The sequence below is a fragment of the Xenopus laevis genome, chromosome 1S (genome assembly GCF_017654675.1).
Source record: "Xenopus laevis strain J_2021 chromosome 1S, Xenopus_laevis_v10.1, whole genome shotgun sequence".
NCBI classification, from domain to species: Eukaryota; Metazoa; Chordata; class Amphibia; order Anura; family Pipidae; genus Xenopus; species Xenopus laevis.
This window is the reverse complement of record NC_054372.1, coordinates 94,973,581-94,987,150: the sequence shown is the minus strand read 5'-3', so window position 1 is coordinate 94,987,150 and position 13,570 is coordinate 94,973,581. Positions and strand designations below refer to the sequence as shown.

The 13,570-nt window shown below is 38.3% G+C and overlaps 1 protein-coding gene across 3 annotated transcripts in view; it reads left to right on the top strand.

Annotated features, from left to right (window-relative positions):
• Positions 1-3,912: 3,912 nt before the first annotated feature.
• LOC108706885 (microtubule-associated serine/threonine-protein kinase 3-like) overlaps positions 3,913-13,570 on the top strand; it is a 33,486-nt gene continuing 23,828 nt past the window's right edge. The window contains exons 1-4 of one of the 3 annotated variants that reach the window (XM_018243669.2): positions 3,913-4,658; positions 11,341-11,429; positions 11,893-11,962; positions 12,733-12,753. In XM_018243669.2, the coding sequence (XP_018099158.1) occupies positions 4,576-4,658; positions 11,341-11,429; positions 11,893-11,962; positions 12,733-12,753 (263 nt within the window). In that variant the 5' untranslated portion in view covers positions 3,913-4,575. The remainder of the gene's footprint in view (positions 4,659-11,340; positions 11,430-11,892; positions 11,963-12,732; positions 12,754-13,570) is intronic. The other 2 variants (XM_018243667.2, XM_018243670.2) reach the window with 2 other exon arrangements.

Below are 13,570 nucleotides of genomic sequence, written 5' to 3'. Positions count from 1 at the left end.
AATGGAACGATTCGAATGATTTTAAGCGATCGATCAAAGGATTTTTATTCGACCCCAAAAAACTTAGAAAAGTGCCGGGGAAGGTCGACATAGGTTAACATTTGTAGGTTTAAACTGGCGAAGTATGAAGGCAAAGTTTTTTTTAAAGGGACAGTACTTCCCTGGCTGCTCGCTCTGGGTAGGTAATATTTTAGCTGGGGAGGCGGGACTTCTTTAAGCGATAGAGGAAGCAGACTTATCAAGGGTCGAATCATTTTGAATGATTTTAAAGTTATTTTGAAAACATAATTACTATTGAAAGCAATGTTTGTCTGCCCATTGTTGTCTGCAGTGCTCCTCCTGACTACATGTACCACTGATATAATGTAGCAAGTCACCTTTCGTCCAGTTAAGACTCAGTTTCCCACAATGCACCTTCTGTGGCATTTCTTTTTAGAAGATCTATTAATCAAAGTACTTGTAAGGCATGGGAACTAATGTCTTGGGTGGAAGAGCTACATTATTCCAATGGTACATACTGTATTTCGAACTAGCAGTACAGAGAGCAGCAATGAAAATATAGACATTGCTTTCATTAGCAAATTTGTTTACAAATAACATCAAAATACTTTACATTTTTTATTTAAAGTGTATTGGGAAGTTGGCTGGAATTCCCCTTTAAATAGATGCGTGGATCAGCTTCTTCAAACAAAACAAAATAAAATATTTACAACTGAACAGAACTGTTTCATAAACACCACAGAAAATGATTTACAGCTGGAAAACATTTAATTTCTAACTATAAATTTGTTTGAGACCCATATGGTTTGTTGTGTTTTTTTCAGTGGATTGATTGTTTAGAATGAAAGCAGTTACGTACAAATGAAGCCATTAGCTATTATTATGGCTGCACCACTCTGTCATTTAAAGTGTGCTCCTCAGGGCATTGCTAGGTACTTGCAGCTTTCATGGTAATAGTCACTACTGGCAGCTTAAAAACAATGCACCACTTGAGGAACATAAATCAGACATAAGTACATTTGCTTACATGAGATCAAATTTCCAATGCGTTATAAAGAAATATAATAATAACTTTGACAGTACTACACCTAGCAAGTACCCATATTTGTCAGTGAAATGGACGCTTCTGGGACTATGATGAGCTTTTAATCCATTACCTCTCCTGAATAGTTGACTGTTTAATATGTGTCAGAGAGGGCGTACAGTGGTAAACCGGATAGCACCAGACACAGACTGCAATGAGCAGCACAAAGGTACACTGAGTGACATGTACTTAACGCTGCTGAGGGACATGAAGAAAAAACATATTTGCACACAGAAGTGTTTTTGATCAGGTGCAGGGTTTAGTAATATCAGTGCTGAGAAAAATATAAAAGACATCTTTATGCTTATATAGCTTTACTTATTATACATAGATCAGCACACTGAATTAGTCAGCCACAGTGCATTCCTGCCCCCCAATCCTCTGGGTTGCTCTCAAGGACAAGAGTGGTCACAAGAGTTGATATGGTATTCAGAAGACAGACCTCCCTGATAAATTCCTAATTACTTCTTTGTATTGACCTTATTTAATGCCCAACCTGGCAAGATGAAAATACAGTACAGGCAGCTGAGGAGTTGCACCATGCATACAAAACAGTTTATTTACAGTGTATGAGCATTAGTCAGACTATACAGCTACTGTAGATAGTATAGATGTACAGTTACATTGTGTAAACTGATATTGTGCAGTTTTTCTAGACACATATGGTTGGCCAGTGTGATAAGGGCGTAGGTTGAGGAATTTGGGGCAAAATGGTGGTAGCACAACTACTTTGAGGCTTGGCTTGATTACAGCCAAAGTACTGCAAAGAATAATGTGTGTCCATTGGGTACTCCAGGTTTCCTCCCACACTCCAAAAACATACAGGCCAGTTATTGGATTGTGATAAAATGAAGCAGAGTGTGTGTGAATATGATAGGGACCTTAGATTGTAAGTTCCACTGGAGAAGGGACTAATGTGACTGATTTATAATGTCTGTAATTGCTGTATATCAATGGTGATCAAGATATTATTATATTTGTATTTAAAATATATATACATATAAAGAGTTCAAAAATGTGACTTAGGCCCAGCCTTTTTTATCCATGAGCCACCAAAAAAATTGGGGGAGCAACAACAGCATGCAAAAAGTTCCTGGGAGTGCAGTTAGGGTTGCCACCTTTTCTGAAAAAAAATACCGGCCTTCCTATATATTTAACTTTTTCCCTATTAATAACATTGGGATTAACCATAATTTTTACCGGCCAGGCCGGTAAAATACTGACCAGGTGGCAAAGTGCAGTGGTGTTAATATATATTACTGGGCCCCACTGCAAATTATTTTTCAGGCCCCCAAAATGTCTAAAGGTTGACCTATTTTACCAATATTTGTTGAACTTGAATATGAATTAGGGCTTCATGGTGCCCCTAAACCTCCTGGGCCCTCTGGAGCTGCAGGGTCTGCTTGCTCTGTAGTTATGACCCTGTGGGAATGCCAGTTATGGCTGTATTGGATATTTTGTAGCTCCTACATGGACTGGCAGCCTAAAGGAGGCTCTGTTTGGCAGAAAACCTGGTTTTTATGCAACCAAACTTGCCTCTAAGCCAGGTATTCAAAAATAAGCACCTGCTTTGAGTTCACCGAGTGCAACATACAAGCTGTTGGCAAGCATCATGTTGCTAGTGAGCCACTGATTGGGGCTCACTGTGCTAAGATATTATTGGCCAATTTGGCTTTCTGTTTTGGCTGATGAGCTTTGGATGTACTAGTCTGAAATGAAACGGAAAAAAGGGCAAGGGGTCCCCCAACTAGACTGTGCTGAATTAGGCCAACATTACCCATATAGCTGCATATACTGTATAACTCCACAGGTCTGAGCTTTTCTTGCAGCACCATCCCTGTGTCTCAGTGCTGCTGAATGATTTACAAGAAAGGAACCCAGACACCTATTCACAGTTTACACATATCAATTCCCCTTATATAATATTTATATTTATTTGTTATGCATAGTAGCTCTTTGATGAAGCAGAGGCTGACAAAACATATATAGTGAATAAAGTAACCCCTCTTGCAAAATATAAGGATATTATAAGTTACCGAGGAGTTTCATGAGCATATAAAAACACGATGCCGAAGGCCGAGTGTTTACAGGTCATGGAACTCCGAGGTAACTTCTACTATCCTCATATTTTGCAACTGGGGGTACTTTATTTATTATAATACACAAGTTTCAGTGAGTCATGTGACAGAAATGACATCAGAACTCACCGTTTATAACTGATGACATCAGAACTCACCGTTTATAAGGATATAATTTACAAGATATTCATAGCTTTTGTGTATTATATAGTGAATAAAGTACCCCCTCTTGTAAAATATAAGGATATTATAAGTTACCGAGGAGTTTCATGACCATATAAAAACACGATGCAGAAGGCCAAGTGTTTTTATACAGGTCATGGAACTCCGAGGTAACTTCTAATATCCTCATATTTTGCAATTGGGGGTACTTTACTTATTATAATACACAAATTTCAGTGAGTCGTGTGACAGAAATGACATCAGAACTCACCGTTTATAGCTGATGACATCAGAACTCACCGTTTATAAGGATATAATTTACAAGATATTCATGGCTTTTGTGTATTATATATTTATAGTACAACAGACTGGCATGGAGGGATAGGAATTCTGCTCAGCAACAGCATAGATCATTTCAACGTGTTTGTGTCAGAGACTTTTCCAACACATGAGAGCAACTGAAATTCGGAATATAGTTTCCTTGAAGGTGTGTTAAACCTAGTTAGACCACCCTGTTTCTGCCCCTCCACACAATCTACATTTTCCTCCAGCACTAAAAGAGTTAGCGGTAGCCCCGCCTCTTGCTGACGTCACGGCCCCGCTTCCTGTAGTTTGAGCCCTTGGTTGCTTTCTGGCCGGCGGGACACGAACATTCAGTGAATAACTGGGGATCCGCTGCAGAAGCTGGTGAGCGGCCATAGGTACAGCCGGAATGTAGGTACATATTTTGTAGATAGAGGCACGTTAAGTACCGGGAGGGAGGTGCACGTCCTGGAGCAGACGAAGATAATGATCCTGCGGCTGTTAGTTCACTTGAAAAGAGTTGAAAGGGCTGGAGGCATTGAATAGAATGTTGTGCGTCAACCATGTTTCTTTCGGGGTTTAGGTCTAATGGAGACTGTGTCAAATACAAGAATTGGGTTCAGTGTAGACCCAGAACTATTGCAAGTGGCCACTAAGAACGGGGGCAATGCAGGAGGACCCAAACGTGTTTCTCTCATTGAATCTTGAGTATCTGTCTGGCTCACCTGGGTTTCCTGTGCAGCATCTGCTTGGCTTGGGATTCCATGGGAAGCTGTAATAAACAAACAAACCCCAAATATCCCCAAAATATGGGACTTTGTTATACAGTTCTTGACTAAGATGGATTAATGACTATTTGACACAGCTGACATGCTCCGAGTGCTCACTTCCCCTTGGGCTCTTACTGGACAGACTTCCTTATAGGGATACTGAAACCTAGGATTCAGGATGTCCGACCCAAGTTTTTGGACAGCATTCCAGGGTTGCAAGAGACGCCTAGCAAAAGGGGCCTTACTGCAGCGATCGAAAAGGTAATGTAGTCTACTGGTGTATTTTATATGTTCTTGTTTTGTGTCCTCCATAGTTAATCGTATTCAGTTTTCTTAATGGAGACATATTGTGTTAATAATAAGAACATACCAGTGCATTATACTCATTTAGTTATAGAGGAATTGTGGTTAAAAAAGTAGTGTTTCAGGCAGATTTATTAAATATTTCTACAAAAACCCTAATAATTATCCAGGGCCGGATTTACATAGTAGGCGCCCCTAGGCCCACTACTTTTCGTTGCCCCTATCCCCTGCAGGGGGACAGGAGAAATGGGGATTGGCGCACGGGAAATTTAAAAAAATTATTGTATCTCCAGAGCATCCCCAGTGTTTTTGAACCAATGTGGGTGTGGTTGGGCAGCATGCCGCCCCCCTAAAATCCTGCCGCCCTAGGCCCGGGCCTAGGTGGCCTTTCCACAAATCCGGGCCTGTAATTATCCCTTCCCTTAAATTTCCTGCTCCCTGAATTTGCAGGCTGTGCAGGTGAGCCAGCGGCTCTCGGCTCACTGCGCTCACATGTGTATCTGCAGAAAAATAAAGAAATAATAGCTACTACGCATTGATTTATAATAACACATTCTTGCACCCAAGTTGTCATTTTTTAAAGGAGCAGTAACATCACAAAAATGAAAGTAATGAATAAATAATGTAGTGTTGCCTTGCACTGGTAAAACTGGGGTGTTTGCTTCAGAAAGACTATTATAGTTTATATTAACAAGCTGCCGTGTAGCTACGGGGGCAGCCATACCAGCAGAGAAAAATAGTTAATAACAGATAAGCTATGTAGAATCACATTGTATACTACAGAGCGTATCTGTTATCAGCCGTGTAACCTGTGTCTTTCCTCCTTTTGAAGCTTTGAATGGCTGCCCCATGGCTACACAGCTTTTTGAAAAGTAAACATAATTTCAAGCAACTTTGCAATATACATCAATTAAAAAATATGCAGACTTTTCAAGATTTCTAATGGTTTCTTACAGTTCCCTGAGCCTAGCCCTCTGCTCTCCTGCTAACTACTTTGCTGAGCTGGCTGACTACGGTTACTTTGTATCCACAGCCAGCTGTCCTTAGACTGCATCCTTCAAGCCCCACAATTCCCTGCACACATGATTTCAATAAGCAAAGGAAACCCAGTGCAGTGCATTGTGGGTTATGTAGTTCCTGCATTCTGTTTGTAAGCTGTGAGAAGTTGTTACAATTTGTAACATCAGTTTTTAGTAGGGATGCACCGAATCCACTATTTTGGATTCAGCCAAAACCCCCAAATCCTTTGCAAAAATTCGGCCTAATACTGAACCGCATCCTAATTTGCATATGCAAATTAGGAGTGGGAAGGGGAAAACATTTTTTCCAAAACTGGATTCGGTGCATCCCTAGTTTTTAGTTCCTCCTTCACTGCCAGGATTTCAAATGATGCAGAAAGAAATGAACTGTTAAACAGCTGGATTTCAGCATAGAAAATTGCATTTATCCATACTTTTTGAAGAAGCAGGTAACTGTAATGGGTATGTTAGTGATTTCTGTGTTATGTGGGCCTCTTTATCAAATTTTGGTTTGGAAGCCGGAGTTCCCCTTTAAGCTGCCAGTCACAGTTTCTCCAAGAGACCTGCTTATCTTAAATAGTTACAATTGTTTCTTTGTTCTTAAATTGTAACAAATGTATCTAGGTGCATGCCATGTATTCTGGGCTCTCTTCCAAAAGCCAATTAAGTTTTAGAAACGTTGTATCTTTTTCTGGCCGTTCAGTGTAGGAGATCAAAGAGAAAGTTTCAGTAACAATCCGGGAATGCAAGGTGGGCTGTCAAAATCAGGACTGTCCTATGAAAAAGGGGACAGTTAAGAGTTATGGTACTAGCCATACTTCTCCTAACTTTTCAGGTTTTGGCAAGCTGAAATGACCACACACGACTTTTCTGGTCACTGCCAGGGATTAGATTCTTTACACTTTTGGGGGTTCTTTGGGCATTCCTGTTCACACATTTAGCCACTAGTGCCTATGCACATTTTCTTCCTTGCTTCTTCTTCCTTTTCTTCCGTGCTTTTATTCAGTTATAGTGTCATAAAATGAAATATCCTTAATGGTGACTCAACACACCAAGCATAGCAACATGTTAATTATTTTTTCAGAAGTGAACAGAAAACACACATTTAACGAAACTGTAACAAAGGGCACAAACACTTCCTGTAGCTTACTTGCATTACAAAAAAAAAAGTTTTGCTTTGTCTATTTTCATATTAAATGATTATTTTACAAGTTAAAATTGGCTTTAAAATGAAATTTTTAACAACTGTGCAAGGTTAGATTTCTGTACTGGTTGTCTACCTAGCTTACTATATAACAGGATATTCTGAGCAGAACAACATAAAATTGTGTGGTCTCTGACAGCAAGTGAGTCATCGAACAGGACCGAGCCATCGGCTATGCCAGCATCTGCTGGTGAATTTTTGTCAGAGGAGGTCATTGTGCAAAGAAATGTTGATACTGTATTTACATTGTACAATGTCTCCTTATTTGTGTAGCAGTGCTGGGATTGCTCATTTCCATCTATCTGCAAGCAGTTTCTTTATATCTGAAGAAAAGGATTTATCACCAAATACTCTCATTGTGTAAAGAAAATATTTTTGAAAAGGCAGTGTGATTTCTAGAAGGAGCATTTTTCTTTTAGGCTTTATGCACAACCAAAAATTCAGAATAACCTGTTTATGGGGCCGATTTTTTAAAAATCAAATGTTTTTTTGCCACGATTCAAATTTTTGTTTGCACCAAAATTCGCACATTAAAATAATTTTTTCGAAAACGCGAATGTTTGTGAGTTAATAAGAAAAAAACATTTGAAATTTTTACTTTTGAGTTTCTGTAAAATCTAGATTAGATGTGTTTGTGACTGTATTCATTCGGTCTGAATGTGCCATTCTCAATTCATGCAGTCAAGCAAAAGCAAATTACATTCAGCTTAGGCTGAAGAAACTGGATGTGATTTCTAGCTGCAAGGATTCACTGTCATATTCAGTTTTTCATGTAAGCTATCAGTCCGCTTGTTTAGAACATGCAATTGTGCATGAGTGTTCATAATTTCATACTTCCAAGAATTTTCGAAAGAAAACAAATGCATATATAGAGTTGACACCCAATTTTAGTTATTTGTATGTTATAAAATGACCTGTTTTATTCAACTTTTCAATTGGTCTTCACTATTTATTTTTTAATTATTTTCTTTTTCTTCTGATTCTTTCCTGCTTTCAAATAGTGGTCACTGCCCCCATCTAAAAAACAAAAGCTCTGTAAGGCTACAAAATTATTGCTACTATGTATTACTCCTCTTTATATTTAGACCCTCCCCTATTTATATTCCAGTGTTTCATTCATATCAATGCACAGTTGCTAGGGTAATTTGGACCATAGCAGCCAGATTGCTGAAATTGCTAACTGGAGAGCTGCTGAATAAAAAGCAAAATATCTCAAAAACAACACATAATAAAAAATTAAAACCTATTGCAAAATTTCTCAGAATATTACTCTACAAGTCTACATCATACTAAAAGCAGCTCAAAGGTGGACAACCCCTTTGAATAGTAACTAAGTGACAAGTTTATAAAAGGTGTTGATTTTTTTAGTATATGTTATAGAAAGCACTGTCTTTCTAGAAAGAGTAAAACCAAAAAACCTGTTTTTCTTGCAGGCTTTCAAGGAGCTTACAGTTTTCCTATCCAGTGCTCTTGCTGTTGTGGGTTTTATCTTTTTTTAAATAATTGAAATAAAAGAGATTTGGGATGTGCCACATAAAATGGTGGGAAATGTGTGGCTTAAAAAAAAGATTTTTATATAAAAAAAACCCCACTAATTGTAAAGTTTTGAAAGTGATAAAAATAAAATTAAAGCAATAACGACATGTTCCTATAAAAATCATAGGAATTTTGTCAGTATAGGTGCTGCACCCGGAATAGTTCCCCTCAAAGCCGCCCCCCAGCCCTGCGAACCTGCTTTAACCCGCAGGTTTCCATAGTTTTAAAGGTGGTCATCGCCAAACGAGCGTATCTCTCCCCTATATGCCCACCTTGAGGTGGTAGATATTGGGCTGGTCCGATTGTGGGCCCTAAGGCCCAACTATCGGATCATAACTAAGGGTAATGGGCGGTTGGAACTGCGAGACTGCATCAACGAACAGATGTGGCCGGGATCCGAAAGAATTTTTAGTCCTGCCCAATCAACATCTGCTCGACTTTTGGCCAGATAATGATAGGGGAAGCCCATCGGAGGGACCCATACACAGGCCAATAAGCTGCCGACGAGGTCTGTTGGTAGCTTTTATAGGCCTATGTATGGCCACCTTTAAAATAGTTCATAATACCAATTCCTAGAAGTGCAGCAAGTAAACCATTTGTGTAAATACTCACATTTCAATTAGGCAGCAGTATAGCTTTTCATTATGGTAATTTTCAAAGGAATTAATTATACAGCTCCAAAAATTGGCCCTACGAGCATGTCTGCTGTGATAATGACCACTGGGGCACATCGTTGTGAATGATGTTTAATCTCTGTACATCTCTCTGTAAATGTGTCAACATTAATACTGTAGTCAAAACATTGCATGTGGCCTAGCCCTTTTGCACTATTTCACATTCCAATGTGTAATTACTAAAGAGCTGTTGTACAAGACATTTTCATTCACAAAATGACTTTTAAGAAAATATCTAGACCTAAAGTGCGTTATTGTGGCAGAATTGCACTATAAATTAATCAAATGTCAAAATAATGAACATTTAGGCCGGCAGCTTTATTGCTTTCCCGCAATTACCATTTATTCTTGATGTAATAGATTCTGTATTTCATCTGACATTTTCAATGCAATGTTCAAATCTGGCAGGTTGTGTGTACATGTGCCAGGATTGTCTTCACACTTTACAAAGTCTGAAGGATCCATGATGCCATATACCTTTATATGTATTAGCTTCCAAAAATATGTCCATTTTCAAATCTCAAAACTTTCCTCCCCATATGTCCCCCTTTGCATAACTAATACTATTAGAATGCTAAGTTATTAACTGGTTGAATTGCTCATTACATCATGCAATCACCCAGTATTATAATGTCAATGTGATGACCCATAGACCGCCTGCTGGTAACCCCACTCCGTACCATCTCAACAGGCAAACATATTATGTGTTGTGCAAGTTGGGCTAGACTTCGTGAAGAGTCAATGCATTTTCCAGATGAACAAAGTGCATCATCAAATTACTTTTCGTGTAGAGTGTTCTACTGTATTAGCCATGGATTTAAACAAAATAAGATTCGATTTTTTGTGAAAGATATTGTGATATTTCATAATCTTTTGGGTTAGTTTGGCCTTTCAGCATGTTTGCATGTAACCAAATATGTTGTAATATGCCAGAGGAAGCCCTATTATCACATAAAACTTCCCTCTTTTCTGTAGAAGCAGCAGTATCTGTTAACAGATTTTAGTATAGAGCCTATGGTTGTGTTTGTAAAATACGAAATGCGTAAGGCTGCCTAAATAAACTTTTTGGATTTTACACGTCTGTTTGGAACATTGCTCTTTGAGTGCCTGCTGTACACCAACACTATTTGAATATGTTGTTTGCAAACATTAAGGGCATTATTTCTTAAAACTTACTAAAAAAATTGCACTGATTTTCTTCTGATAATCCGAATTATTCAAGTTTTTTAGGCGTCAACTCCAAAAAGTTGAGTTTCTGGAGCATCATTTTGAAAAAGTCCACGATTCGAACCAACACTCGATTTCATATAGATTTTTTGAAGAAAATGTATTGGTAATCAAAGGGGATTAGGGAGTTTGGTCAGATTTATTTTCAGAGTGCGTGTGACGTCAGAAGCACATTTACGCATTCGCTCTGACTGACATGGCTGGGAGCTCCCTCACGGTATGAATGTCCTAGCACTGGTGGAGGGCAATTTAAAAAAAACTGCTGTTCCCATCAACCATAATGCGGGTTCTATTACCACGCACCTTTGGTTGTGAATAATATTTTTAGTCATCAGGTGCCCTTTAAATGCTTTAGCATTTAAATCTAAGTACATAATGTCCACTGTCACCCAGATTCTAGGCTAGATCTATTGTTAGTATTATTTATTGTTAATATTATGATTTACAATGTATTCAAATATCAAATCCTATATTCCCCTCCAAAAGCTTTCCTACCACCAATGTCAAACTAACAGGCTACAGTTTTTGGTTGGAGAACAGAACCCCTATTTGTATAAGGCACCAAGTTAGCAATTTACCAAACTGTCAGCCCTATGGTCATGTTCAAAAAAGAGTCACCTTGGTGTAGCAATAACACCTGATGTAATGTTTGCTGTGTCAAATTTCCTACAATGAGCTACTTGAAATGAATACTCACATCACGGTATAGCTGTATAATGGTAATTGCTGCTGAACTAGTTGGTAAAACATGGCTAAAATGAAGCAGAATTATAAATTAGGCAATTTAAATGATGATGTTCTATGTTTAACTATAGACTTCAATATTATTGGCTTCTTTATTTTCCCTCACACTTGAAATTCCTGTAAATATGCTGGTACTTTTGGTAAAACTTGTTCCTTTGCATTGGGGTCTGGGAAGTCCCCTGTACATGATTTGCAGGTTGCTTTCATTTCTGAAATCTGTATGTTATATTCTGCAGCTGTAGGAGCAGCAACAGGAAGAGTCTGGTGGTGGGTTCCCCGTCACCTACACTGTCCCGCCCTCTGTCTCCACTCTCGGTGCCTACAGGTAATGTACGACAATAAGCAACATTCTTGTGTATCAGTTTTCATTTGCCTTGCCCTGATAAATATAATTTGCTCAATTTTTTTAACAGACTTTAAAGGGAAGATGCTGGATTATTGTGTGTTTTAGGTGAGGGTGGTATTTTTAGGACAATAATCACATAGAAAAAAATTAATTGCCCTATGCTTAAAAATACAAGTGCAATTCAACAGTAATTCTACAGAATGGCATTTAAGTTCTCCCATAGTATCAAAATATGTTCTTATGCTACTAAGACTAGGATTGTCTGTCATAACCGACCCCTCCGATGACATAAATGCTCTGACTATTGCGTAGTATGAGCAAAATCGACCAAACTGCCTGATGAAATTTCAGTATATATGGCCAGCTTTAGCTTTTGTCCAACTTCAGCATCCTATAATTAAATTTAAGGGTCCTTATGACTTTGCCTTTTTTTATTTAACAGGAAGCAGTCCTTTGGAAAGCCCAAGAAATTTTTCCACAAGTGCATCTGTTAACTTCCCTTTTGCCCGCAGGTAAGGTTTAAAAGTACTCAAATCACACTATTTTATATTGTTAATTTGGTTAGTTGCTATGATTTTTTTAACCTTCCGTGTTCACCCCCCCCCCTCTCTCTTTCAACTTCTTTGTTTCCCTTTATTCTTTCTTGCATTTATGTAAATTAAGACAAAAGCACTTTGGCATAGGGAACCCTGCTGGCTGCTGTAATGCTCTTGGAATGAAATGTGGAAGTGATTATGTTCTTAATCTAAACGTTCTTTCTGTGGCAAGTGCAGGTGTTGAAAGGGTGCCTCTGTACACATATAGCTTCTGAATCTAAGAACCATGATATTCTATGCTGGCAACTCTACCACTGCCTAAAGGAAGTAATCTTTATTACTGCGTTTTTGAGTGATGCTCAGTGTTTTGGCAGTTTGCAATGCTTGCCACATTCTCCTCTTATGTCCATTTCATTTTGGTTATTTAAAAGTTCCCTCTTTTATTATTGTGCAGTTAATCCCATCCACCTTCCTGTTACTTGCTGTGCTTTTACATTTTACATGATATGAGCAGAGGCATGGCTATATACAACACAACACATTCTCTTTCATTGTATTTGCAGTGACAATTCTCCTCAATGATTAAGTGCAGTTCTTTAGGGTTGCGAACTTGAAAGAGGTGATTCTTTGTAATAATGTATAAATATATTTAGTTACTTCTGTCACACTCTGTATCTCTTCTACCTCTTGTTCCTTCTGACTTTCATCTTCTCATCCTTTTCTTTTGCTTCTGAAACTACCTGCAGTCATGGCCCTCGTGCAGACAGGTAAGCAGATCTAAGAATCAAAGGAATTCTGAAACTCCTCCAGAATTTATGTTTTGCCAGAATTGGCATCAGATGTATAAAGTTGGCCATAGAGGTATCAATTACAATTGGTCGCAGAAAAGATCATTCATTTTCAATACAGACATTTAGAGCTGAATTGTCAGATATACAGATAGAAACAATAGAATTCTACTTGCATCTGACGATTCAGCAATATACACTGGCCGATGTTCGGTGGAAGTGACCATTCGAAATTCTCCAGCTTGCCTGGTCCACAAGCCAACCAATTTCCAATCTTTTCTGCTGATATTAATCGGCTCGTCTCACACCCTACACACACACCAAATATTGTATGAAACGTTGTTTTGTACAATATTATCTGTGTGTCTATGGGCACCTTTAGTAATAACATAGTAACACTTAAATATTGGCAGTCAACCTTTTGTTGAGCCATTTATATTTCCTAACAGTCAAAAATGTGTTCAAATAATCCAACAAAAAGTTGCTTGAAGGAAAGGCTAATCCGATGGGGGTTCCAATATGATAGGCACCCCCAGTAAATTAAATTGCTTGTTTTTCTCCAGTGCATATTTTTTTTTTTTTTTTTTTTTTACAAAGGTGGACACTGGCTAAGCGATCTTTCTGTAGAATCGCCACACCAGCATATTGTATTTCCTAGGGATCTATGTTGCATAGATCCCTGGGAAATGGTTCATGCCCAGTATGCTAATACTATAGATATTGAAGTTTTGAATTCCATCTGACCAGTGTATAGTATACAATTGTTTTGAATCCTGTCTGACCAGTGTATTAACAA